Source organism: Morus notabilis, unplaced genomic scaffold (genome assembly GCF_000414095.1).
Source record: "Morus notabilis unplaced genomic scaffold, ASM41409v2 Scaffold1303, whole genome shotgun sequence".
Lineage (NCBI taxonomy): Eukaryota > Viridiplantae > Streptophyta > Magnoliopsida > Rosales > Moraceae > Morus > Morus notabilis.
The window spans coordinates 290,899-317,662 of NW_010365936.1; the positions used below are offsets into that span (position 1 = coordinate 290,899).

A 26,764-nucleotide genomic window follows, 5' to 3' on the forward strand; every position below is an offset into this window, starting at 1 on the left:
TTCACCCCCAAAAATAGCCGTCAAAGAAAAACCCTAACGTCAAACTAAAAGATTTAAGCGCCGCCGTCTCTTTCTCCAAGACGGTGGACTACAGCGGGCGCAGACGCAGAGAACGAGTTCAGCGATCAGTATTTTCAGGAACAATGGCGGGAAAGAGGAAGAAGAGCGATGGCGAAGAAGGAGGAGGAGGAGAAGACGAACCAGTGATTAAGAAGGAGAAGACGAAGAAGGAGATTCTGCCATCGATGATCAAGAACAAGGATAAGAGGTCGGAGATTCACGCCAAGCTCCAGCACCAGAAGAAGCTCGACAAGCGCAAGAGAGCCAAGGCTCGCGACGCCGCCATTAAGCGCGCTCTCGAGCTCGGCGAGGAGGTAAAGTCTAAATCCATCGCCATTGTTTTTTTTTTTCTCTTTCTTTCTTTTTTTGATGATTGAATTTGGCGATTAATTTTTCATCTTTTGATTGTATTTTGTAGCCTCCTGCGCCGAAGATTCCTCGGACGATTGAGAACACGAGGGAATTTGATGAGACTGTGTGCATGCCTGACGATGAGGAGGTTCTTTCTTTTCCTTGCCCTAGCTAAACTGAATTTATTGAATTTAAGATTTTATTCTTTTTGTTTTTTTGTTTTTTTTTTTTTGGAGAAGTGAATGGTTTAGGGTTCAAAAGTTGAGGTTTTTGAATGTGGGAAGGGCTGGGAAATAGTTTTCTGGGAATTTGTGATGTAAGAATGGGAAATTTTGGCTGAAGTTTGTGCAGGTTTTCTATGATAACTTAAAAAGTTCCACAGTATTGGTGGATTATTTTGCTTAGATTTTCTCTCTTATTATTGGCTAATTTTTGCTGAATTAGTGGTTTTCTATGAATCACTTAGATTTTCTCTCTTCCCTTTTTTCGCTTTTGTGAATTGAAGAATTTTTTTTTTTTTGGCATGAATTGTTTAAGGGTCAAAACTTGAGATTTTTGAATGTGGAAAGGGCTGCAAAATCGTTTCCTCGAAATTTGTGATGCGAAAATGGGAAATTTTGGCTGAATTTTGTGCAGGTTTTTTATGATTTACTTAAAAATTTCAAAATTATTTGTGGGCTATTTTGCAGTTTTCCTCTTCCTCTTCTTCTTCCTAAAAAGTTGATAAATTATAGCATTGCTGAAGAAGATCCTTCACTGTCTTCATTTGCAGCTATTTGCTGGAAACGATGCTGATGAATTCAGTTCAATTATGAATCGTGAACGTACTCCAAAGATATTAATCACCACTTGCCGTTTCAATTCTACGGTATATCTTACCTCTTTCTTTTTTTTTTTGTGTAAATTTTTTCCCAGATATCAACTTTTTCAATTATAGGGGCATGTTACATCTACGACATATATATATAGCTTTTTTTTAAGAAATAAAAAATAAAAAATTTATGCAAGACGTTCTCTGACATGTTTAGGTTAACTCTAATGTATATATTGATTTTCAGAGAGGACCTGCGTTTATATCAGAACTACTCTCTGTAATTCCAAATGCACATTATTACAAGAGAGGAACCTATGACTTAAAAAAGGTGGTTGATCTTCCCCTATTTTTATTGGTACATTTGGTTGCAGATTGTTGAATATGCAAATAACAAGGAGTTCACTTCTATTATTGTCGTTCATACCAATCGGCGGGAGCCAGGTTGGCAGTGCTTTCTGCTGAAGCTTTCTATAGAATTAATCTTTTAAGTTTGTGTCCCAAGCTTTGGTGTTGAACAATTTGAGGCTTATCGTTTGTTCTTTTATAAAGATTTAACATTCGCTTTTTTGGTTATCTTTCAGATGCTCTTCTAGTTATGACCTTACCCAATGGGCCTACTGCTCATTTCAAGCTATCGAATCTTGTTTTACGCAAGGATATTAAGGTCACCTCTCTCTCTCTCTCTCTCTCTCTCGCGGGGGTTGGAGTATAAGAAACAAAATAATTAGACTTCTAACTTTATATACTAAACAGACCACAATCCATTTGTGGTGTGTTCATACACTGTTCTATTTTGGCTGTTTTCTTTGTTTAATGGATTGGACATGCACCATTTAGACATGAAATCGGTATAATAACCAAAGTAACACTTCACCTCTATCTAGTTAGGGTGACATGTAGCAATTTCAAGAACAAGAGCAGTTATAACTTCCATGCCTTTGTTTTTGAGCATTATCATACCGGATTTAGACAGATTAGTGATTTGGAAATTCCTCAAATGGAGAAGGAATGAAAATTATGTTGCTGATTACCATAAGCGCTTAAGTTTATTTTTATAGCTTTGTTTGTTGCTGTGGTCAATCGCATCTTTTACCTTCCCCTTTGTTAGATGCCAATTTGTGAAGAATAAGTGTTTCTTTGCATCTTTTGGCAAAAAGAAAAAGAAATTGTGTTTTTGCTTCTTTTTTTACCCCTTTACTTGCTTGATGTGTCTGCAGAATCATGGTAATCCAACAAGTCATGAGCCCGAGCTTATCTTGCATGGCTTTACAACACGCTTGGGTCATCGCGTTGGAAGGTTATCTTAATTTTGCACTAATAGTTGTGGTCTCTGATTTGATGTGATTGCATCTTGGAATCAAAGGACCTTGCCTTATATCTTGATAAGATATCTATGATCTTAGCAAAAATAGAAAAATAATTAAATATTTGTGCATGTTCTTGTACGTTTTAGCTTTAATTTGTTGTTGATATTTCTGTGTAATAATTTATGTCTATGATCATCATACTTCATCGCCCTTATATTTAAATTTTTTTCCCTGATGCGTTTCCTTCAGATTATTTCAGTCACTTTTCCCCCAAGACCCTGATTTCCATGGTCGAAGAGTTGTAACTTTTCACAATCAGCGAGATTTTATATTCTTCCGGCATCATCGGTATATGCCTTTCGTGCGATTAAGTTATGCCAAGCAATAGAACTTGTTTCATTAGTAGCTACATATTCCTAATGGAAAGTTTTTGTATCCCTTCTCAGATACGTTTTTGAAACAAAAGAAACTAAACAGACCGACTCAAAAGGTACAAAGACCAAGGATGCAAAGGATAAGGTCTCTCAAGAGAAAATAAAAGCTCGTCTTCAGGTTAATGTCTATGTATTGATTTTTTTTTCCTGTATTTATGCGAGTTCTTGTCACATTTTTTACGTTAATGTTCTGATACATCTTGCTTATGCATGTTATGAAGTATCACTAATATTGTTGTATTCATTTAGTCTCAACTTTGCCATCAATTTCTCATCTAGAAGCATAGTTTATGAATGTCAGTTCTGATACAATGTTTTATCTTACACACACAGGAGTGTGGCCCTAAATTCACGCTGAAGTTAATCAGTCTGCAGAATGGAACATTCGATACAAAAGGCGGTGAATATGAGTGGGTGCACAAGGTATTCCACTCCATCCAATATATATATATATATATACACACACACACACACACACACTGCAGGTCTGATAGGTTACATTGTTTATTCTGACTCTTTAATCTCTCTCCTTCCCATTTGAATATTAGCCGGAAATGGACACCAGCCGAAGGAGATTCTTCTTGTAACAAGCTTTGGAATATTGCTTTCAAGTATCTTTGCCATGGAACGGAAGAATTCTGTTGAAGACTTTCCTATAAAAAGCACAACATTTTTGTTCCTTGCAACATAAGTTATTCCTGAAATTTCTCGCTGACCACATGTTGGAGCATTTTTGACGTAAAAGCTTTCTATATATATTCATATATTTTTTGTTTCTTTTGATTGTTAGTAAGCTTTTGTATTGAATAGTGGTAAGACAACATACTCTTTTCTTTTCCGTCAGTGTAATTCATATATTTACAAAAAATATACATATAATGCTTCTTCTGGCCAGTTATGTCTCTTCCATCTTTCCTGCAAAGTATATAGCACGTATCCTTTTTTTGTTACACTTTGTATACAATCGTATGATCTGAGAGCATACCTTTTTGAGTCCGTGAAGGCAAATCAAAACAAAGATGCCTCCAAAAACAGCAACATGCAATGTTAACTTCTCTGGTGGAGAATTTCTGGAAAGATATATAGAGTCTTTGGTTATAAGAATCCAACCTAGACCCTCCAGGAAGGACTTGACTAACAAGATATGTCCTGTTCTCTCCCCAGACACCCTGCAAACTATCCTCAAACATAGGGCACCCACAACCAAAAATGTGGTCACTGACCACCCCCTGTATGACACTAATCTTCCTCCCACAATCAAAGTGTCCTTACGGCACACGCAAGACAGGCACTCTCCTGAAAAGCTTGACAACATTAGAGCATCAAGACCTGTATAGTATGGTAGCAAAATGGAGTCCAAGTACAGGCTGGCATGTAAAATGCCAGAAATTGTCGATGCCTCAAAAAAAACGTACTTGATATCCTTGACAGCTTTGCCGTCGAAGCTGAGTGCGGAAATGTGAACCAATTGGAGAATTGCAGGACCAGCAAATGAGAGAGGAAAGATGGTGTTGATCCTGTTTCCCTTGGCTAGGACCAAGATGATTAGTGGGAGAGAAACCGGACCAGAAGGCAGTAAGTATCTTTTTGACAGATTACCAAGTTTCTCACTCCCTAATATGTCCATTACCATGACGAAAAGAGTTGCAAAGTATGAAGCAGTTGTGAAGATAAGAACCAGAATATCCACGGCAGGTGAATAGTTACCAGGATAAGCACTGTCACAGAAGTAGTGGTAAGGACAGTTGATTGGATCCATGGTTTCTTCAAACTGCCATTTGACACATTTGAAGAACATTAAGCGAATATCTTTGAGAACCCATTCCGGTCGCCGAGTCGGGTATTCTGGGAGTAGGAGTTGCCAATTCATTGTGCTGTTTTTGCCTTTCTTTTTGTTTGCTCATGCTTTGCCATCCTTTCTCAAAGATATACTCTATATATGGATGAAAATGTTGGATTTTATTTTGAAATATAACTATCTTGGTTCTTTTCCGTTGGTTGAGATCTTTCAGTTGAAGGCAATTTTGATGAAGAAAGATCAACTAATTGTTGTTTTAAATCCTTGTCCTTAAATGGCTCTTAGTTTATTAGGTTGGGTTGGGAGACCCTCATTATAAAGTGGGTATTTGCTTGTGGAGTGCTTATTGTCGTTTCTTTTAAAATTTGTATGCTCTAATACTGTTTTCCTTCAGGAATATATACAAATATTTGCTGACATATATGGAAAAATGTTAGGCAGAATATGATGTGCGCTTTATAGTAAAAGAGTAGTTTGACGTTAGAAGCAAAGTGGAATTGGTAAGAGGAAGCAATTTGCACAATCAGGTGTTCGAGGGAACTTGGGTTCAAAGGAAACAATGCTAGTTTGGTGGGTGATTGCTACTGATTTGGTGATTCATTAGTAGGCTTTGTTAAGTGACCAAGGAATAGGTTAGTATTAGTTAGATCCAAGCAAATAGGGCATGGTAAATAAATAAATAAATAAATAAATAAAGCTTTGTTCTAAGACAAATGAGTCATTAATTTTTAAGGTTTCTAGCACAATTACCCCTGAACTTTACATGCTTTAGCAAATTGCCTTTTAAATCTTTTATTTTGGAAATTTACCCCCTCAACTTGTTAAACTCTTGCAATGTAATCCATTTTGCTAACATCCGTTAAATCACTGACGGAAAATGCATTTGCCCTTCGTATGAGGAAAAGAAAACTCACCTCTAATCCAGAAATTTTCAATCCTAATTCAAATCCAACAAAAATCTCCCAATACCTCAAATCTCAATCCCAAAATCCTGGAATAACAAATAATGGCAATATATATGTGATAATATACCCAAAAAATTATTATTACACAATCTCATACTTCTAAGCGATATGGTCTTTAAAAATCTGCTCATATATGTGGAGAGGAAACCAAGCTCTCAAAACTCTTTTTGAAGCTTTGTCTTTACCCAAGCACATTTTAAAGATGAGCAAAAGAATCATATATGGTTCAGCACAAAGTTGCAAACAAAGCGCAATCCCCTTACACCTACATTAGTTTGGTAGATATTCCTAATTGGCTGCAACTTTGTAGCACAAAGTTCCTACCTAACTTGCGTAGGTTAGGAACTGATTGTGCAAGACTTGTGTCTCAGGTTTATGTCTTTGAGAAGCTTTGACCAAAATAATGGGAGTCTTCCTGCCGTACATTCCAGCTTTTGTCAAGTTCGGGTGCATCTTAAAAAGGATTTTTAGCACAATTGTCCTGAATTTGTCGTGATTTAACAGATTAATCTTTAAATTTTTAATTTTGACAATTAACTTCATGAATTTGTAAAACTATTGCAATGTGCGCGCTTTTACTAAACATGTTCAAATTTTTTATTAAATTTAAGGGATTAAAAGTTGATGAACTGAAAGATTCATATTACATTTAAATTTGGATGTTAGAATTTTTTATCGAACGTGTTTTTTCGACACTAATTTAACACAATAAACGTCAAAACCATGCATAATACAACAATTTTACAAGTTAAGGAGGTAACTTACAAAATTTTTAATTCAGGGGCAAATTATCAAAGTCATACAAATTTAAAAGGAAAATGTGTAAAATATCCTTTAAAAAATTAGCTATTGGATAAAATTGGACGTCTTTGATTTTTCTTTCCTTTCTCGTGGGAGATATGTGAGGCGTGAATTAGATTACGTATTACTTTTGTCTTTTTACGTCTAGTTATTTACTAGTATCATTTTATGTGCTAATTAGATTTAAATTTTTCATATTACACTTAAATATCAATTTTCTAAAAAAGCGTATTCCTTCACTTACAAGTTAGGAGATTTATATCTCAATTTAAATCATAATTCATGATTTATTACAGTATTTTTTTTATAAAAAATACACATAAATTAAAAATAATTCTAATATCATAATTTTAATCTATAAATTAACGTCACGTCAGAATAACGCAGTCTCCTTTTTGTTTGATTGATGTACAAAGGGCATAAAGATAAAAAAAATGTATATTTTGATGTGATTGGTTGGTTTCAAGGACGATATATCAGGCGGTACTAACTGATAAAGGCACAAATTTTGGGGGTAATATATGTTTTGCCCATTGTTCTTACAACCATTCGCATTCCGTAATTCTCACAATATAACAGCTTTTATGTGTAACACTTTTCTTGATATTCAATTTCAAACCAACCAAAAAAAACAAAAACAAAACAAAACAAAACATAAAGAAGAAGAAGAAACATGTTGGCGTTCAATTGTCATTAGACGATAATTGAACATCACAATAGCGGTAAGAACGTCTATTACGAATATTTTTCATTCACAATTTTGAATTTAAATCTTCACGTCTTTACAAGAAAGAATTCTAATTTTATTACTGGTGACGCTCGCTTTTGGTGGGTCAAATAATAGATTAATGAAATTTAAGGTTTTGTTCATTTTATTAATTTAAATTTTTAATTCTAATTTTATTACAGTTAAAAATTCTTAATAAAGTCACATTTAATTTTTTTATTACAGTAAAAAATTATAACATAAAATCACATTTTAACTCGAATTTATAAATTAAACGAAACCTAAATTACAAACAGATACATAATAGATTTAAACCCTTAACTACCACACTATTTAAGATCAATGGGTTCCTTCTATAGGTACTAGATGGGTCCTTTTTCGACTAACCAAAAAAAAAATTATGTCATTAATCAAAGCAGTTTTCGTTGGTATTTGTTAGAGGGATTCGTTCCCTGATTTAAATCATAATTCGTGATTCGTTATAATATTTTTTCTCATAAAAAATATACATAAATCAAAAATAATTCAAATCACATAATTTAAATCCTTCAACCAAACGAATCCTTCATGTTTCACGAATTCTCCGTGATAATCAAATGAAGACTGATCAAATGCGCTGATGATATTATGGCGAAAAAGGCAGTTAACAGTCGCAGGAAGGACAACTGCTCATTTATAGGCACCGACATATATTCATATAAGTTTGGCCGCTTTTTCTCCCGTATATTATTATTTGCACTTTGTGTGCCACCTGTCTACTTCATCTTTTTCTTTATTTTATTTTATTTTATTTTGACTTAAATAAGATAAGATAATATGTGACGCGTAGCATAACATGAAACAGGGGGACATGACTTACGCAGGGTGCATGAACGCAACCTGAAAAAAGAAAAGCAAGAGACATGGTGAGATTTTTTTTTGTTTTTTTCCTTTTAAAAATAAAAAAAAAGAGTAGTGGTGTCTTCACGCCTCTAGTTTTGACATAGAATTAGAATTTACCACCCTCATAATTTATGGTTCGCAAAAGAGTTGTTTTTTTTTTTTTTTTCCTTTTGCTAATCGCAAAAGAGTTGTTTATGCAAGAGTTTTTCCTGAAGCTTCTCTATCCGTTTGGTTCTTAGATTCACTCCCTGATTTGAATCATGATTCGTGATTCACTATAGTATTTTCTCTCACAACAAATACACGTAAATTAAAAATAGTTCAAATCACATGATTTAAATCTATGAACCAAACGGACCCTAAGTAGCATGTTTCTAGTCAAAATTTCATCGAAATAAAAAAAATAAAATTACACAAGGAAAAAATTGATAAAAATTTAATGCATATTTAACAATTTAAAATAGAGTTTATCCCTTTATTTTTATTTTCCTTAAAAAGCTTGCCTTCTTGACGCAATTCTTGGCTACATCCACCCTGATACTATTAGTATTTAAATTTATTAATACTACTTTAATTTACAACATTCATCTTTATTTTTTTTTATTCTTCTATAATCAAATAGAACAAAAAATAAATAGAAACCTTTCTATTTTATTTAGAATGTAAAATTAAATAATTAAAAAAATATATTAAGAAAAAAATATTAAAAAAATTACTACATAATGAAATTAACGAAAATATGAATATATTGAAATAAAGAAAAAAAAGACTTATCTCAAGCAAAAGACTAATAAATAATAATTTATTATGAAAAAAAAGGAGCACTACCAAACTTCGTGATAGATTCGTGATTATTGATTAGTTTTTTGCACCATTTTTGCGCAAAAAGTCTCCTAAATGTTCCAAATATGGGGAAGAATGATGGATAAGTATGAGTTCTTCCCCAACCCAACCTTTTTGATTTTGGATAGAGTTGAAGGCTTCGTTCGTTTCGCTAATTCGAGTTTAGAATTTGAGTTTTGCTATAGTAAAATTTTTTTATAAACAATCACATCTAATTTTTTTATTACAGTAAAAAGTTCTCACATAAAATCACATTTCAACTCGAATTCTAAACTCGAATCAGCGAAATGAACGAGACCTAAGTTAATGAAGATAGGGTGTGGGCCCGTTTAGTTCACTGAGTCGAGTTTTTAATTCGAGTTTATATGTGATTTTATGTGAGTGCTTTTTACTGTAGTGAAAAAATTAGATGTTACTGTTTCAAAGAACTTTTTACTGTAGCAAAACTCAAATTCTAAACTCGAATCAGTAAAATAAACAGGGCCTCACAAGCAGAGAAGCAATAAATGTGACACTTTTTGTTGGTCGGATTTCTAATATCAGATTTAAGTGTGAAAATATTAACATAAAGTTTTGCAGAAGCCAAGCCTCACAATTCAAAATACACGTAGTAAACTTTTTTTTTCTTTTTTTTAATTGGGTATTTGAATATCACATGAACAATAGTACTAAAAATTGAAAAAAAAAAAAAAAGTCAGATGAAAAGAAGAAGCTTGATAACCGACGTAAGCTTTACCCAAGAAACAATACATAGCAAGATTTAGGATTGAGTTTTTTGCTCTATTTGACTTGGGGAATTTTTCTAAAAAATGCTCAAAATATGAGGAAAGAAGGATAAAGAAGAAACTTCAACCTCGCCCCTACTTTATTTTTTAATTATTATAATTATTTTGATAAGGTTGAAGTTAAATATTGAATTGGTTTGAAAACTTTTAACACCCGGACAGAAGTTTCATACATAACTTTCTTTTTTTCTCCAAAATACAGTGTGTCTAAAAGATCGGGTTTTAAATACCATATGATACTATAAAAATATTAGAATCATAAGTTACAGTTACTACACGTTAACCATTTATTAGTATAATAATAAATTGATCTGGATGAAAGAGATATTTTGAACGATTCTATGTAGTTGAGAAGGTATAATGATCATTTTTTACCACAAAAAAAAAAAAAAGGAATGGGTTGACATAAGTTCTATAATTAACAGAACATTAATAAAAATAAAATAGTCTTAGATTGTAGAGTAAAAATGATTGAGAAAGAATAAGGAATAAAAAGGACGAAAATGATTATAGTAATTTTTCATATTATTTAGTTAAATAGAATTAGAGTTAAAATATGGATGATAATTATTTATTTAATTATTATATTGTTAATTCTACTATTTTTTAATAATTCATTTTGAATAGTGGAAAAGTAATTTTAATTTAAATTTAGGTGGATTGGTTAGATTCTTCCATTAATAGAATAATTCAAAATGATAAGTCCGAATGGAGATTCTCTCTCTATATCTCCTCTCCCTCCTCTTCTCCTTCCTACTAAACAAGGGATGCACCCTCTCTCTCATACTAAACATGCCCTTAATAAAGTAAATAGTGTGCTCTTTGAATGTTAGCAAATTATAGAACATTTGAAATTTTTGCTGAGGAAATAAATTGTCCTTTTCCAAATATACCCTTTCTTTAAGATTTTACCTTTCTTTTCTTTACTCATTTCAGCAGTCGCGCCCCTCCTACATCCCTATCTCTCTCTAACTTTCTCTCTCCTCTCTCTTTCTCCCTCTATCCCTTGCTCACCATTCTCTCTCCTCTCTTCGGAACGGCCATCGCCGAGAAAGAAGAAATTCAACGAGATTGCATCCAGATTCGACTCGATCGTGAGCTCACCATCACCGGGAAGAAGGCTCAAGTCCGCCATCATATACGGTATTTATTAGTCACTGGAACCGTTTGTTGGATTTTTTTTAAAAAAATGTGGTAAATACAGTATTCATCAATAAGTATGATATTTATCGGTGTATACGATATTTACCAGTCGTCAGAGCCGTTTACTGAATTTTCAAAAAAATATGGTAAATATGTTATTTATCAACAAGTATGATATTTATTGGTAAATACAGTATTTATCAACCGTCGGCGCCGGGCCGTTGGTCACTTAAGCAGGCTGCCAGTCGTCGGCGCCGACCATAGTCTTCTTATTTTAGAAAAATATGATATAATATTCATATTTAAAAAATGCTATAATTTACTTTTTTTAAAAAATAATAGAGATTTAGGGGAAGGAAATAGATGAAAAAAATGGTTTAAGGGTATTTTTAGTTTTTTAATAATGTTTAAAACTTAAAGTATCAAATTATGCTATAATCTACGTGTGTTTTTTTTTTTTTAAATCTATAATTTACTAAACACCCGTACTAAATATGTTATTTCTCTAATTCTCCTTAAAAATAAAGAGCGGTCATTTAGGCAATCAATCAAAATTCAAATTCTTAATTTGGAATTGACTCCCCCTCTAAATTCAATATTCTAGATGGTTATGAATAGGAAAAACACAATTATTTTTTGTTTCTTTTTCTCTCTTTAACTTCAAGCTTAAAAATATCACAACTTATTCGTTTAAAATGATTTTCTTTCTATGTATTCACAGTAAAGAGAAGAACAAGTCCATATCCATATTGCATATTAAAATATATCATTTATAATGAGTTGTTATAAGATTTGTTGTAAACTTTTAATAACAATTTTAACCACTATATCCAAACACAATTCAAATTTTATTCTAAATTTAAATTATACTTTATTTTGCATATCCAAACACCGACAAAAATATCAATTTAAATTGCCACAGTTCATATTTTATAATTTAAATAAAAAGCATTCAAATCACCAAAATTTAAATCCGTGAACAAATAAGGCCAAAAGACTTAATGTTAAAAGGAGATAAATATTGATAAATACTCTTTAAAAATGCATAGATCTTAATTTTTACCTCTTACTCTTGATTAATACCCTTTATAATCAAATAACTACATTAACAAAAGGTACTAATTTAGAATAAATAATAAAATTTCAGACTCATATATTTTTAAGAGTAAATTCTTTAAATTTATCTAAAGAAAGAGGGTGAATCTAAAAAAAAGATATCGAGCCTTGTTCTTTTTGCTGATATGGGTTTTAAATTAAACTTAAAAAGTGACTTGTAACGAAAGATTGAATCGTAATTTAAAAACAAAATAAAATTATAGATTATATTTCTTTAACTAGTTAATTTACTAAAAAATATATTTTTAAAAAAAAATTATCTATCTATTAATTAGTTATAATTTAAAAAATAAAAATATATAAATTAATATTAAAAGTAAAAAAAAAAAAACTATTTTCAGAATTATTTTTAAAAATTGCTCGTCAAACAAACAAAACAGGCCCCTGAATTACAGCTAGAACGCCCAGCTGAGCTGTACAATCATTGGCAAAGGCAAAGGCAAAGGCCCTTCCAGTTGTTCTAGAAACGACACTTGAAGATGAAACGAAACACTGACGACGCGACGCTTAACTCATTCACATGTCCCATCCATAAATATCACTTTCAATTCTCTCCTCACCACCGCCAGTCGCCAGAAACAACACACCAACAACCACACAAAAACACAAAAAGCAAAAAACAAAGAAAGATTTCACGGAATCTAAAAAAACCCCAAGAACAAAAAAAAAAAAAAAGAGCTAATTCCCAATCTGAAACTTTTACAAGTCGAAATCCAATCACAGTTTCCAGAAACGGAAGCAGTGGCTAGCTAGCAAGCCAGGATTTTCACTATGGTGATTAACATTTTCGTTTTTGCCGTTTTTGTTTTGGTCCACAACAGCAAAAATGGTGGGGGGTTTTTTTTTTTTTCTTTTTAAATGTCGTTCTTCTTCAGGTAACGGCGGCAAAACGCCAGATCGATTCAGGGCTTCCGAGCAGCAGCTTTCTGACGGCGCCGTTAATGGCGGAGCCGACGCCGGAGAGGGAGGAAGAGGCGGCGGCGGGGCCTTGCTTGATATCTTGCACGACTTTCAATATTTTGGCTCCAATCTACAAGAGGCTTGATCAGCAGGTATTATCTTCTCGGGCTTTTTTGATAACCGATGGATTTTTTCGACTGATTTTTTTTTTTTTTTTGGGTCTTGTTTTGCTTAGTTTCTTTGAATGGGTATGAGTGAAACAGAACCAAGCTCTTCGCGAGAGCCATTTTAGAGCGTTTTGGCTTGCCAGGAATGAAAGAATTTTGGATTGGCTGCTCTATGAGGCTTCTTCCATTATATGTCTGCAGGTGATTTATTTGTTTATTTTTAGCAATAACAAAAGAAGAATTTTATAACAGGTACTGTTTTATTTACTTTTATTAATCAATACTTTTCTGAGTAATTGTAAAATACCAGTAGTAATTATAGAATATACGATTATGACTCTTGACAAAGAATTTGACATGATAGTAACCCAAAATAAAATAATCAAAATCAGTATTATTTTTAAAACAGTTTATAGTGATAAAAAAAAACCCACGTTATTATTACCCTTTTCTGCTCTTGTTAGTTGGATTTATTTCTATTGCTTTGCGTATTGTTGTAAATAAATGAACTTTTTGTAAAGATTTTTAAGGGTTATACTTTATACTTCTTTTTTAAACTTTATTTGCTAAGTGAGCTTTCTTTTCTTTTTTTTTTTTTTTTTTTTTTTTTTTTTTTTTTTTGGGAATAGGAATTCTGGGTTGGGAATGAGGAACTTGTGCGTATGTACTTGGAGAGGCTTGGTGATGCAGGATACGTGACTTTCAAGCTTGCAAGAACCAACAACCGTGGTGATGGTAATTCAATCTATATACTTGATTTATTTAGTGTCGTTTTTAAAATCTTGACCAAGCCGTTAATGTCGTTTTTTTTTAATATATATTTCATGTCATGAATTTGCCATGTGAGTTTTAGTTTCTTATGATTGATAGATAGTTTGTTCAAATTCACCGATTTGATTATTCAAATTGGTACTGACCTAAGTGGGGTGATGAGGAATTCAATATCAGTATGACATACTTAGGTTTGAGTCATCCCATGTCGCTCAATTATACGGGCCGTGCGTGTTCGAGTGTTATCTTGGAATGCTAACATCTTCTTCCCTTTGTAATCTTATTTTTCAGCACGAAAAAGAAAGTTTGGTACCTGAATTTAACTTAATCTCGTTGGGTTTTCTCATAAATTGCTCCATGTTAGTGTCTTACTTGCAGACTAAGCTTCAATTTTAAGTTGGAATTCCATGATTCTTTCATTACTACTATTAGTTCGTGTTTTATGATTAAAAAAGCTATCAAGTGAATTTCTGTAACTATAAGTTAGTGCTCTTACTCAGAGACATTCTGTTTGTTTGCGGTATACAGGTCTGCTGACTGCTGTACGGAAGGACTACTTAAGGGTTCTAGACTATCGCGAATTGCTGTTTAATGACTTTGGAGACCGTGTTGCTCAGTTGCTACACGTTCAGTTAGACGTACCGCTTTTGCAAAACCAGAAAGGCAACTTTGCACGAGAAATTCTTGTTGTGAATACCCACTTGTTGTTTCCTCACGACTCCAGTCTGTGTATAGTAAGATTGCATCAGGTACTTTACTTATCCTCGAGATCATGGAACTTTATGCTTCTTATTCATATTATGGTCCTTGGTAGCCACATAAACAGTCATCCTAAGCGAAGGTATCATATATGTCTTCAAGCAGGTTTACAAGATTTTGCAATATGTGGAATCATATCAAAGAGAAAGTCAGCTCAATCCCATGCCTATTATGCTCTGCGGGTAAGTTTCCTATATTGTATTATTTAGTAATGTGTCCGGAGTATGTAAATTATGTGGCGTCTTACCATGTATCAATACTCTCCCACCTTGACAAATACTGGAATGGTCTAAGGGATGTGAATCGTGGGATAATAGTGGCCTTTGCCAGACGAAAATAAAAATGGAAATCCTCATCTTATTCTATTCGTTATGTTGTATTTTATGCAGTGACTGGAATGGAAGTAAACGCGGCCATGTATATAAGTTCCTTAGGTCACAGGGATTTGAATCAACATATGATACTGCTCATAAATATAGTGACAATGATGTAGAGGCTCACCAGGTAGATATACTTGAATTCCAATATAAATTCCTAGATTGGCTGTTCTAATGTCACTTTGTTTATATGCACTTCTTCTTATGTTCTACAGTGGGTCAGCCACCGGAATCATAGGGGAAACATCTGCGGTGTTGATTTCATATGGCTTTGCAATCCTAATAAATCACGTAAGCCACTAAAGACTAGTTGGGGTGAAGCAGTTTTCAGCATTGTAAAGGTAATTAGTTCATTTACGGTTATCTCTTATTATGACTAAAATTTTCCTCTGTAGCCTTTTTGTTCATATTGAGAGATTTTCTTTAGAAACTAGGGGCTTGTTCTTTTGAGTGAAAAACTCAAAAAAAGGCAACTCGAGTTACAACTTTATTCGAGTTTATGTTCTTTTAAATTTAAACTCGAGTTCAAACTCGAGTTTAGGACTAAAACTCGAGTTCAAGTTTCCCCTTCAACTCGAGTTCAGAAACTCGAACTCAAATTAATGAACAATATTTTTTCTATTCTTAAAAATATTATAACTTTTTCGTTTTAATTCTAATTGAGATGATTTTTTTTTCTATGCGTTGACAACGAAAAGACGAATAAAACCCGACCCATATACCCTATTAAAAATTTTCATCAACATTGAGTTTTTATTAAAATGCTATCTAAATACAAATTCAAGTTTTGACTCACTCAAACACAAACTCAAAAAGATTCTTATCTGAAACCATAACTCAAATGTACACAACCAAACACAAACTCAAGTTACAAGTTCAACTCAAGTTATAACTCAAATTCAACTCAAGAATTATACTCAAGTTAAACTCCAAAAGAACAAGCTGATGTATAACATTTGTTAGCGTTGACATTTGGCCATGCCTGTAAAAACATCAAGAGAACCTATTGATGAGAAGTCTCAGGTGACAAATGCTATTCTCCGAGTTTAAAGTTTCCCAGTTTCACTTGTTCTCCCCCTTGAACCCACGTATTTGCTATCGGTTCAGGGATGTAATTTGCTGTTCTGTTTTTCAGTATCAGCTCCGGAAAGCCTCAATGACTGAAATTGATGCATTCGCCTTTTTGAAGGGTGACAACCAGGGTGATTTTATTACGTACTCAGCCTTCGTTGAAGCACTCCGCCAGGTTCGTTTCATTAGGAGACATATTACAGAATGGAAGATGAATTGTCTTTGTGGGAACATAAGATTCACTTGTTTTCTACTCTTTCAGGTTAATTTAATTGGCGTGCCGTGTGGACTGAGTTTCCAAGAAACAAGGGAACTGTGGATCCAAGCAGACATCGATGGAAATGGTGTTGTTGACTATGAAGAATTTAAGGTAACTTCCACACCTAAATTGTTTGGTGTCTCCCTATATTCTCAGTTGTCTTAGCTATGTCGTCCTGTTTATCTGTCATCCACTGTGCTTTCTCATCACAAATCTATTCTACTGAATTATATTCCCTAATTCTCCTTCCATGGATATGCTGATATTAGAACAAGTCATTTACTGAGTTTTATTTTAGAGGAACTAAACCAAAGTTTGATTACTCTACCGTTATTATGGAACATTCCAAAGTGTTTTGATTTTACATATTCTTTGTTTTAAGATTTTTTTTTTGCCTGTTAATATTGCAGCAGAGGATCTGGAATGCTACGTCTTCAGACCGAGATCGGCTAGAGGAGGACTACAATGGGAATTCAGATGGTTCCAAACAAAGTGCTGAGGAAGGAGCAGCCCTTGGATTCAAAGTGAAGAATGCATCTCTCTTCCCTCGTGAGGTGGAAAAGGGAATGTGGCCGGAGCATTACTCTCTCTCTGATCACGCTCCTCTCACTGTTGTGTTTTCACCGGTGAAGATGCAGTGTTCTCTGCCTAGAAGGCACTCCTTGTGACAAATTAGTTAGAAAAACGGAAACAGAACTCACTCAAATTTAGATACATGAAGAAAGAATGAAGTTTTGTAAAATACGTGTACAGCGCATAGTAGCAAATTCCGTCTTAGACTGCTATTTTACTCGGCTTGGAGTCAGTATGTGCAATTTTTCATCGCCAAAAAGAGAAACAAAGTTGTAAAGAAGTAGAGTAAAGAAGTAGTTCGTTCACGATTCGAATCACAAATCAAATCTTTTGCTACAGTATTTTATCTCGCATATATTCACTTTGTTAACTCAAGTTCTCGACTGGAACCCGCGAAATGAATGTGTCGGAAGTAATTACCTGTATTGTACTATGAAAAGTACTGATTTTCATTTTAGCCTCAGCCATTGTTTTTCAGGCAGTGAGAGGTTTGTGAAAGAAATGCTCAAAATAAGAAAAGCTTTTTCAGGACATCGTTTGGTATCAAGTCAACCAGCTTTGACATCTTAAATTCATTGTTATATATTATTGTTACTTTAATTGAATGACTTTACGATGAGAAAGCCATTCCTTTAAGCATTTTCTATCATCTCTTGGATGTGGAATTAGTATGACCTCCTACCTAGCACCTGTTATGTCTTTGAATACATTAATCAAGAAATCTTCTTTCCTTGTTTTAGCCTTCCATATAACTACCATATAACACCAGTACCGTATTATCCAATTATACGTATATTCATGCATATGTATGTATTCTCATATGTGTGTACACATATTAGAGGAAGCGCACCATATGATTACAAGCAATTAAATTATTATTTCTTTTAGTTATATGTATATGAACAAATCATTAGTCAGAATTAATAACCCAAAAAAAATCATGTTAGCATTTAAAATTAGAGGTCTTTTTCTACGTCAACATATTAATAGATTAAATTCAGATTTACATAAAATCACATAAAAATTAAAAAAATATACATATTTAATAATTAAAAAACCTAATATATTAATACAACATGACTTATTGATACCTAAGGATTACCAAGAATCCCCCTAACTTTAAAAGAATAGTTTCTTTTAACTTTTGAATTTTCCTCGCAACGGACGTGGATAAAAGTGATTGTTACGAAATCGGTATACTAAAAGGGAGCAGAGATTAGTGGGGAGCATAACAGAATAAAGGAAACGGAAAGCCAAAAGATAGAACAAATGATATGACATTCAGTTATACATAATAGACTTGGTCGCTAAGTTTCAAATCATTATTTGAAAAAAAATTCCAAAAGGTGCTTTCATTTCTCGAGCATTAAAAAAAAAAAAAAAAAAAAAAAAACTTCTTAATTTCTCTATAATTTAACTCAAATTTCACTTATCATTCTGGATTCTCATCGTCAAATTTCACTCATCATTGTGGATTCTCATCGTCAAATTTTACTTATTATTGGTTGGGGTATTCTTCTCTTAATTTGAATCATATTTCATGATTCGCTATAATATTTTTTTCATAAAAAATACACTTAAATAAAAAATAATTATAATATCATAGTTCTAATTCATGAATCAAACGTCCAGACATCGTTCATTTTATTAATTTCAATTTTTAGTTTTAAGTTTCTACAATTAAAAATTCTCAGAAAATATCACATATAATTTTTTTTACTACAGTTAAAAGCTCTCAAAAAATGTTACATCTCAGCTCGAATTCAAAATAAAATCCGCGAAACGAACGAGGTATCTTTAGAAGTCGGATTTTGTGGGGGAAAGAAAATTTGAGGGAAAAAGAAAAAAAAATAAACAAGGGAAAAGAAATAGAAAATTTTCACCATATTTAGAACCTTAAGAAAATTTAAGGTCGGTTTAGTTCGCTTATTTAAATTTTTAATTCGAGTTAAGATATGATTTTATGTGATAATTTTTTATTATAATAAAAAAAATAAATGTGACTATTTTTAAAAACTTTTTACTATAATAAAATTTAGGACCCGTTTAGTTCGCTGTTTCGAGTTTTTAATTCGAGTTGAAATGTGACGTTATGTGAAAATTTTTTACTGCAGTAAAAAAGTTAAATGTGACTGTTTCTGAGAACTTTTTACTGTAACAAAACTCAAATTATAAACTCAAATCGACAAAATAAACAAAATTTTAAATTTTAAATTTAAATCGGTAAAATAAACAAGACTTTATAAAAAAAAAGGTCAAAATCCACTCAAATTTGTTATCCCTTGTTTCGTAGTTGAAGAAATTTATTAAAAAAAAATTTGATTTTTTTTTTTTAAATACATCAATTTATCTCTACTCATTCTCTCACCTCACTCTATCTGGGGCTGTCGTATGCTCCCCTAAATCTGGAAAAGCACGGGGCTACATCCGGCTCACCGTCGAATTGGAACACAAACCTGGGATCCGGTTCGAACCGGACGACGATGTGCAGCTTGACGGCGTCTTCGCCGAGCTTCATCCACCCAGCCTGAAAAACTGCTGGCTTGGAGTCGGCGCCGGCGAGGGCAAGGGCGAGGGCGACGTGGAGGCGGCCGAGGAGCTTCCTGATGAAGACGTCGCAGTGCGGCCCATGCGGCCGGTGTAGATGGAGACACGGAGGGTGAGATGGCGTCGGGAGGAGAGGCAGCGCAGGGCGGCAGAGTCGAGGTGGAAGCCGGCGAAGGAGGTAGCGGAGTCGGCGGCAGAGGAGGTGGAGAGAGCGGTTTAGGAAGGGAAGTTGTAGAGGCGGAGCTTGCAGAAGTAGGGCGTGGCTGATGGGTGGACTCCGGAAAAATTTTTCCCATTTAAATTTTTATTTTCCTCCTAAATTTTTAAGGAAAATGAAATCCACCAGTTATGTTATACAAAATCCACCTATTTTTCTATGTTATTTTTTTTCCCACATTTTCCTCTGGCTCCAAACAAAGAAAAGCTAAAATCCATCGCAAATTTTTTTCCTTCCTCCAAATAATCCGGTTCCAAACAGGTCCTAAATACGTTGGTTAGATATCTTTACTTTGTTTATTCATCATGTCACATATTAATTGATGAAGACTCATTTCATCATTTAGCTCAGCAATATGCGAGAATAGCTTATTCTAATATGGGAAGATAGGCTGTTCATGAAGCAATCGAAGTTTAATGAGATGTAACAAATTTCAACCAAGTAGACTTCATCTTATGAATATATTTTAAAATTTGATATTCTTAATAATGTTAGTTTGTAATCGATGTAAAACTATATAGTCCGTTTAATTCGTTAATTTGAGTTGAAATATAACTTTATGTGAGAATTTTTTTATTGTAATAAAAAAATTAAATGTAATTATTTTTTAAAATTTTTTATTATAATAAAATTTAAATTCTAAATTTAAATCGGTGAAATTAACGAATATATTTTCTTTTTTACAATTACAATTGCATTAAACAAAACAAAACAATCACGGTCACGACTCAAAACTCAAGCCAAAACCAAAAATAAAATTTCTCATGCGGGATAATCACACACTTAACTACTTTGTGAGCCACTAAGCCTTAACATTCAATTCGCAACGACAGACACAATTAAATTTTATTAAAAACACAGACTATTAAAAAATAATTAAGCTAAAACGCAAGGTGTTAATGCGCTTTTAAAAAAAAAAAAGGAAAATCTTATTATGCCCCCTCTCCGTCCGCCACTGTCCCCAACAATTATTTGTTTTCCTTGTGACTTTGATGTCATGATTGTGACGAGAAACGGACGTACTTTATTCTCAAATAACAAACGTCCAAGGATTAGCAAAAATAAAAAATAAAAAAAATAAAAAAAACAAACGTCCAAGGAAGTCAAAGAGAGAGAACAAAAATAAAAAAGAGTGAGCAGGTGGGTCTACTTTCCGACGTGGCACCATGAAGCCACGTGGCAATTTTTGTGTCACACGTCACGCAGACAACTTCCATAGGAAGGGAAGCCAATTCCAATTATTCTATATAACTTGTAAACTGTAATAAAGTCCATCAGGAGCTACCCACTAACCCTGTTTCTGCTTCAATTTGTGTTCTTCTTCATGAATCACTGGTTCTCAATAAACCCATTTTCATATTTCTTCAATTCCTTTGTCACTTTAAACCACTAAAACCAGGAAAAAAAATTTAAAAAAAAAAAACTGAAGAGAGAAGGATGAGTATAATAACATTGCCACCAGGAATGGCTAAGGGGTTCAGATTCCATCCCACAGATGAGGAACTCATCACCGATTACTTGAGGCCCAAGCTTCTTGGAAGAGATTCCGACGTCGATGACGTCATCGCCGAGGTCGATTTCTGCAAGTTCGAGCCTTGGGATTTACCTTGTATGTTCTTTCTCGATCGGTTTTGTTCTTTAGTGTCCTTTAACTTTGTTGATCATTAATGTATTCATTTTTTAAAATTTTGTTTTCTCAGCGCAATCGAAGATAAAGTCGAAAGATCGGATGTGGTTGTTCTTCTGCAAACGGGATTACAAGTACCCAAGCAGTAAACGGTCGAAAAGGACGACCAAAGAAGGGTTCTGGAAGATCACAGGAAAGGAACGGATGATAAAGGATCAAGAAACGAAGAAGTGCATTGGAAAGAAGAGGACTTTGGTGTTCCACAAGGGTCCCACTCCTGGCCAAAGGACCAACTGGGTCATGCATGAATACTACATTGAACCTCATAATCTCCTCCCCAACCAGGTACTTTTGCTATATATACGTATACGTATATATATATATATATAATATGTATATATAACTTCAGTCGTTAGATAGATTTTGCAGTTACAAGTTCGTTTTAATACGCTCAGATTATTGTCAAGAGCGTGTATTAGTGCGGTTTATGAGCTATATAGCCTATATTGTTTATATTTTCTCTAGACCATAGATTGTAATCATTCATTTGCAATCAATGTGTGTAGAATGAGTTGGGGGTCCTCCTCAACATCAAGTGTTTTTGTTACATATACATATACATATATATTTTTTATTTTTTAACTAAAGTAGGACGTCCATAACTCTTAGTTCTGGTCATAGTTATAATGGTAAGTTTTCATGAATCTAATGCAATTTACTAATTCACGTTCATAGTTATAATGGTAAGTTTTCAATGAATCTAACGCAATTTACTGATTTGATATAGGTAACACAATAGTGATTCCAACTGGCAATTAGTTAACTTTTGTTCTATGAATTATGCAGCGGTCCTATGTTCTTTGCCGCTTGAAGGAAAAAGCGAATGACAAGGCTAATACTCCAGACAGCGGAGAAGGCAATCGAAGCGCGTCTGAAGCTGAAAATCCTGTAACACCTGCTGCAATTCCATCGGTGAAAAGAATCATGCTCTTTATACTTTTCTCAATGTCAAGTTACTCGTATAAATTATGAGAGAGTCAAACATATGCTTGTTTATGTTTCATAATTCCTTCCAGGCGGCACATGGTAATGAAGTGAATCAGGAATCGTTCTCACAGTCACTGCAATCACCTGTTTTCACAAACGAGGAGATCAGTTTACCATCACCGGTTGGCTCTTCACGCGACCGAAATGGGATGCAAGCTCCGTACGGAGCTGGTGAACCAGAAGAGCCTCCGGAAGAGATGGTGGATAGACTTATTGCTGACTCAGATGCTGACCCCTATCCGAAATACTATTGGGAATCGGCATATAATCCTTTCAATGACCGCATCCCGCAAGCATCATCCTGGAGTCCGTATTATGTGGATGGTCTGGTCAGAAGTGACACGAACACTGAAGGAGTCAACGAACAGGTAAAACGATCTCATTTATTAGCTCTTGGAGAATGCCTCCAATAGCTAATGAACCACTATAGGAGAATATCAGAAAGAGATTTGTAATAATGTGCGTCTCACTCACATTATTACAATCATATCAGTTGTCTAAAGGCATGACACTTGAGCTAAAGTGCTAATTAAGAGACCAGTACCTTAAATCATGAAAAGCGGCCAAGATTTCCCTGAGAAATAAAAGGAATCACTCTGTAAATAAAGGCAGCATTGATTCTTAAGAATATAGACTGCAGTGTAAGCCAAATGAATATAGCCTGACAGATGAAAAACTTCTGGTGGAAGGAATCAGGAAAACAACCCATGTGTGCGCACGTTCTCTCTCTTTATTTTTGTAAATTATTTTTGTTATATTTGTAAGAATAAAAATCAGAAAAGCTTACACTTTCGCTCATCTTTTTGTTACATCAGAAACATTCAAGCTTGTTCAATTCACCAGCTGGTTCAAACAAATTCAGACATTTACAAATGGATGAAACAACTTGTGGTGAACTACAATGCTGTTACGTTTCCATTCGTGATCAGTTCTCCGAAGAGGATGATTCCTATGTCAATATTGCATCCGGAGGATTTTCCACGGAGGAAAGTCCAAACTACGTCCCTTTTAGTAGGCGACGTTGTCAGAGAAGAATTCAACTGCAGGATAGAGATTCATCCACAGCAATATCTCGAAACAAGGTATTAAAAACAAGCTGAAGCATTGGAAATTCAAAGAGTATTCTTTATGCTTATAAAGTGAAAACGTATCAACGTTATTATATAGAAGCAGAAAAAAATAAATCAAAACAAAACAAAACAAAAGGATATACATTAGGAGCCAACTTTGTTGGAGCAAAATTTCGTCCAACACTTATCCAATATCCCTAGACTAATAATTTGAATTGAATAAGCAAATTATTCAAGGAAATTGGAAAAACACTCGAAGAACACAAAGAATCTCTGAAGGAATAACAAAAACAAAATGATGACAATCACAAGACAATTGTATTTAGAAAATGAGTGTCCGTCTTTTCCTCTCAAATTGAGAGAATTTATAGTACATTAGGATTGAGGGAGTTTAATTCTCCCATTAATTCGAGAGTTTATTCTCTCTTAATTATAATAAGGCTCTTCACCTTTGTGTGAGTAAAAACTGATAAATAATCAATGAGAATTAACTTTCAACCATTCAATGTCTTTAATTAGCGTCCGTTACTTCACTTGATAACATCACGCGACCTTTGAACTTTCGTCTCCGGCGAACTTGGGCTCGGGAGAGCTTGGGCTCCGGCAAATTTGGGCTCTGGAGAACTTGGGTTCGGGAGAGTTTGGGCTCGGGAGAGCTTGGGCTCTGACGAGCCTTTGGGCTCCGGAGAACTTGGGCTCGGGAGAGCTTGGGCTTGAAATTACTTGGGCTCAAGAGAGCTTAGGCTTCGACGAGCCTTTGAATTTATTGCACATTTAATGATTCCGGAAATGCCGGCCAACAAACTCTATCCTGGTAATTTGACCACCATATTATTTCTGTTCGCAGGTTAGAGAATCCGAGACACATAATTCACTTTCCCTGTCAGAATACTGCTTCTTTCCGGTACACGTTATCGTGGTTTTGCTGGCAGCTTTCTTTCTCCTGGTGCAAGAAGCCAGAAGAAAAAAGAGTTCATTTAAACTGTTCTGTTCTGTTCTGTTCTATTCTGTTCTGTTTTGTTCTTCTTGGTGTAAAGTGAAAGTCCCACGGCACATATGTTGCGGTGAATGATGAAATCGCATCGCTATTTCTTCTATTTTCATGACAATGGCGTCTTCATATAATCGAGTATAAAAGGCTTGTCAAATGCTCAATGACAAATAACTCCTTGTAGATTCTAGCACCTTCGCCACGTCATGGCAAGGGTTTTGTTATTTTGTCCAGATGCATTAGTCAAGAAATTCTCTCTTTATTCTTTTAGCCTCCAATTTTTAGTCACTATATGATCGTGAAAAGCCATGGAAAATTGTAGTGACACTCTGATTTATGTCTATAAGACACATCTGATCAACTTAATTACAGTAACAGCCATTTGACATGAACTTAATCACAATTAGATTAAGAAGAGAATGTGGCCGGAGCATCACTGTCTTCTTGATCATGCTCGTTCTCACGCTGCCGCCGCCATGTTTGCGCCCCCGTAAGGATGTCGTGTTCTCAGCCTAGAGAGGCACTCATTCATTAGAAACAAGGAAGGACAGAAACAGAACACTCATAAAAATGGATAGATGAATGGAGAAGAAGAGAAGAGTTTTGTAAAATGTGTACAGCGTGGCGACACACACAGGTGGCACACTGGAATTAGTGGATTGCCAAGTCAGATAGCCGAGTGGGATGCCACATGGTGTGTTAGTTAGTTAGTTACAAGGGGCGTTTTAGGTAAACCTTATTTGCAGAGAATTCAATTAGTTCATTGAAACATGATAAAAGGTTTTTTTTTTATTTTTATTTTTTTATTTATTTTTAAATGTAGTTTAGGCCCCGTTTGTTTCACAGGTTTGACTTGAGAATTTTAGTTGAAAAGTGAATTTATGTGAGTAAAAATATTATAATAAAAAAAGAATTTAAATTTTATAAGAGAAATGTCGTAATAAAAAGTTTGAGTGTAGTTTAGGCCCCGTTTGTTTCACAAGTTTGACTTGAGAATTTTAGTTGAAAAGTGAATTTATGTGAATAAAAATATTATAATAAAAAAAGAATTTAAATTTTATAAGAGAAATGTCGTAATAAAAAGTTTGAGTTGCGATTTAAATTATGAAACAATGAAGCCAAAGTTTTTAGTTTTTCAGCTGCATTCTTTACTGAGATTAAAGAGAACTCTAGTGAGAGAAATTACTCCGAGTGTACATGGATTTTTTTTTTTTTTGGGCAAAAATGCACGAGGAATTTGCGTGTGATCATCTTAAGCACTAAATGGTCTTTGAACAATGCTATGGGATGCCAGTAGAACCACCCACTTACTCTCTTCTATTGTAGTCGTGTTTAATCGGTGGTGTTTTTAAGTGTTTTTCATGGAGCACCTTTATTCATTCCACGAGACTTAAAACCACGCAATTCACATAAAATGAGTCTCACTAGGTGAATAGGTATGACTTAATCTAGTGAGATTCATTATTTTATGAGTGCGATATTTATTTTGAGATAAACGAATCATTTTTTTTAATTAATTTCACTGGTGTCTCTTAAATTTTGAGTTCATTTTCACTTTACCCTATAAATTTTAAAAACTCTCACTTTGTACCTAAACTTTGAATTTGTCCCATTTAAGTTCTTTTATAATAATTTTTGATAAAATCAGACATAAAAAAACAAAGATTAAATGTGACTGTGTCATTTTTATCTGTTTATTTTTTACAAAAATTTAAACAAAAAGATTATGTTACTATATTATTCTTTTTTTTACATATTTTTAACAGAAATTATAATAGAAAGAATTAAATGAGAATAATGTAAAATTTAAAGAGTAAAATAAAAAATTTTAAAATTTAAAAGGTAAATCGAAAATAACAATAAAATTTAAGGGTACGGTGATAATAAATTTTTTTTTCTTTTTCATGGTCCCTAGTTTACAATTCCAATCTTCCAAGCAGGTGGGATCCACTCATCCGATGTGGCACCCCGAACCAACGTGACCATTTCTGTGTTTACCCGTAGACAACTTCTTCAAGAAGGGAAGCCAAATACGCTTTTTATATTATTAAAAAAAAAAAAAAAAAAAAAGACAAACACTCTTTAGACGACTTATGATCAGCAGAAGCAGCACAAGTCAAACTGTACGGAACAATAGCAAAGACATACTTCATTAATAATATAAAATAATCTCCGCATTGTTCCTTCTGTATCTACAGAGAAATTAATGTCCGTTTATTTTATTAAATAAAATTTAAATTTTAAATTTTATTATAATAAAAAATTTTAAAAAATAATCACACTTAATTTTTTATTATAATAAAATTTTTTTATATAAAATTATATCTCAATTTAAATTAAAAACATAAATGAGTGTATTAAA

The 26,764-nt window shown here is 33.6% G+C and overlaps 4 protein-coding genes across 5 annotated transcripts; 3 read left to right on the plus strand and 1 right to left on the minus strand.

The window, feature by feature from the left end:
- Positions 1–3,779, plus strand: LOC21402527 (ribosome production factor 1). Its single transcript, XM_010108808.2, has 11 exons — positions 1–374; positions 479–559; positions 1,184–1,279; positions 1,470–1,553; positions 1,597–1,666; positions 1,807–1,889; positions 2,443–2,522; positions 2,782–2,880; positions 2,979–3,084; positions 3,300–3,389; positions 3,515–3,779. The coding sequence occupies exons 1-11, from the start codon at positions 144–146 to the stop codon at positions 3,551–3,553; spliced, it is 1,059 nt and encodes a 352-aa protein (XP_010107110.1). The 5' UTR covers positions 1–143; the 3' UTR covers positions 3,554–3,779.
- A 73-nt stretch (positions 3,780–3,852) lies between these two features.
- LOC21402528 lies at positions 3,853–4,836 on the minus strand. Its single transcript, XM_010108809.2, has one exon. The coding sequence runs from the start codon at positions 4,834–4,836 to the stop codon at positions 3,862–3,864; it is 975 nt and encodes a 324-aa protein (XP_010107111.1). The 3' UTR covers positions 3,853–3,861.
- Positions 4,837–12,665: 7,829 nt separating this feature from the next.
- On the plus strand, positions 12,666–17,429 carry LOC21402529 (uncharacterized calcium-binding protein At1g02270). Of its 2 annotated transcripts, none has more exons than XM_024172691.1 (11): positions 12,666–12,800; positions 12,902–13,078; positions 13,190–13,294; positions 13,723–13,828; positions 14,393–14,613; positions 14,729–14,805; positions 15,013–15,127; positions 15,216–15,341; positions 16,136–16,246; positions 16,334–16,441; positions 16,741–17,429. In XM_024172691.1, exons 1-11 carry the CDS (start codon positions 12,798–12,800, stop codon positions 16,996–16,998), a joined length of 1,407 nt encoding a protein of 468 aa, XP_024028459.1. In that variant the 5' UTR covers positions 12,666–12,797; the 3' UTR covers positions 16,999–17,429. The 2 variants fall into 2 exon arrangements, with proteins under 2 accessions (XP_024028459.1, XP_024028460.1); XM_024172692.1 differs by having other exon boundaries at positions 16,744–17,429.
- A 3,527-nt stretch (positions 17,430–20,956) lies between these two features.
- LOC21402530 (protein NTM1-like 9) lies at positions 20,957–24,669 on the plus strand. The gene is made up of 6 exons (XM_024172695.1): positions 20,957–21,276; positions 21,368–21,639; positions 22,141–22,266; positions 22,371–22,709; positions 23,157–23,423; positions 24,259–24,669. Exons 1-6 carry the CDS (start codon positions 21,105–21,107, stop codon positions 24,481–24,483), a joined length of 1,401 nt encoding a protein of 466 aa, XP_024028463.1. The 5' UTR covers positions 20,957–21,104; the 3' UTR covers positions 24,484–24,669.
- The last annotated feature ends 2,095 nt before the right edge of the window (positions 24,670–26,764 follow it).

Bases quoted from the DNA above. Each gene is read 5' to 3' on its own strand.
- LOC21402529 (XM_024172691.1), top strand. The intron at 13,079-13,189 runs GTATTATCTTCT...TGAGTGAAACAG, and splicing joins ACAAGAGGCTTGATCAGCAG to AACCAAGCTCTTCGCGAGAG. The intron at 14,614-14,728 runs GTACTTTACTTA...GTCTTCAAGCAG, and splicing joins GTATAGTAAGATTGCATCAG to GTTTACAAGATTTTGCAATA.
- LOC21402530 (XM_024172695.1), top strand. From the start codon at position 21,105: ATGAGTATAATAACATTGCCACCAGGAATGGCTAAGGGGTTCAGATTC. The intron at 21,277-21,367 runs GTATGTTCTTTC...TTGTTTTCTCAG, and splicing joins CGAGCCTTGGGATTTACCTT to CGCAATCGAAGATAAAGTCG. The intron at 23,424-24,258 runs GTATTAAAAACA...TTCTGTTCGCAG, and splicing joins CAGCAATATCTCGAAACAAG to GTTAGAGAATCCGAGACACA.
- LOC21402527 (XM_010108808.2), top strand. From the start codon at position 144: ATGGCGGGAAAGAGGAAGAAGAGCGATGGCGAAGAAGGAGGAGGAGGA. The intron at 375-478 runs GTAAAGTCTAAA...TGTATTTTGTAG, and splicing joins CTCTCGAGCTCGGCGAGGAG to CCTCCTGCGCCGAAGATTCC. The intron at 3,085-3,299 runs GTTAATGTCTAT...TTACACACACAG, and splicing joins AAATAAAAGCTCGTCTTCAG to GAGTGTGGCCCTAAATTCAC.
- LOC21402528 (XM_010108809.2), bottom strand. From the start codon at position 4,836: ATGAATTGGCAACTCCTACTCCCAGAATACCCGACTCGGCGACCGGAA.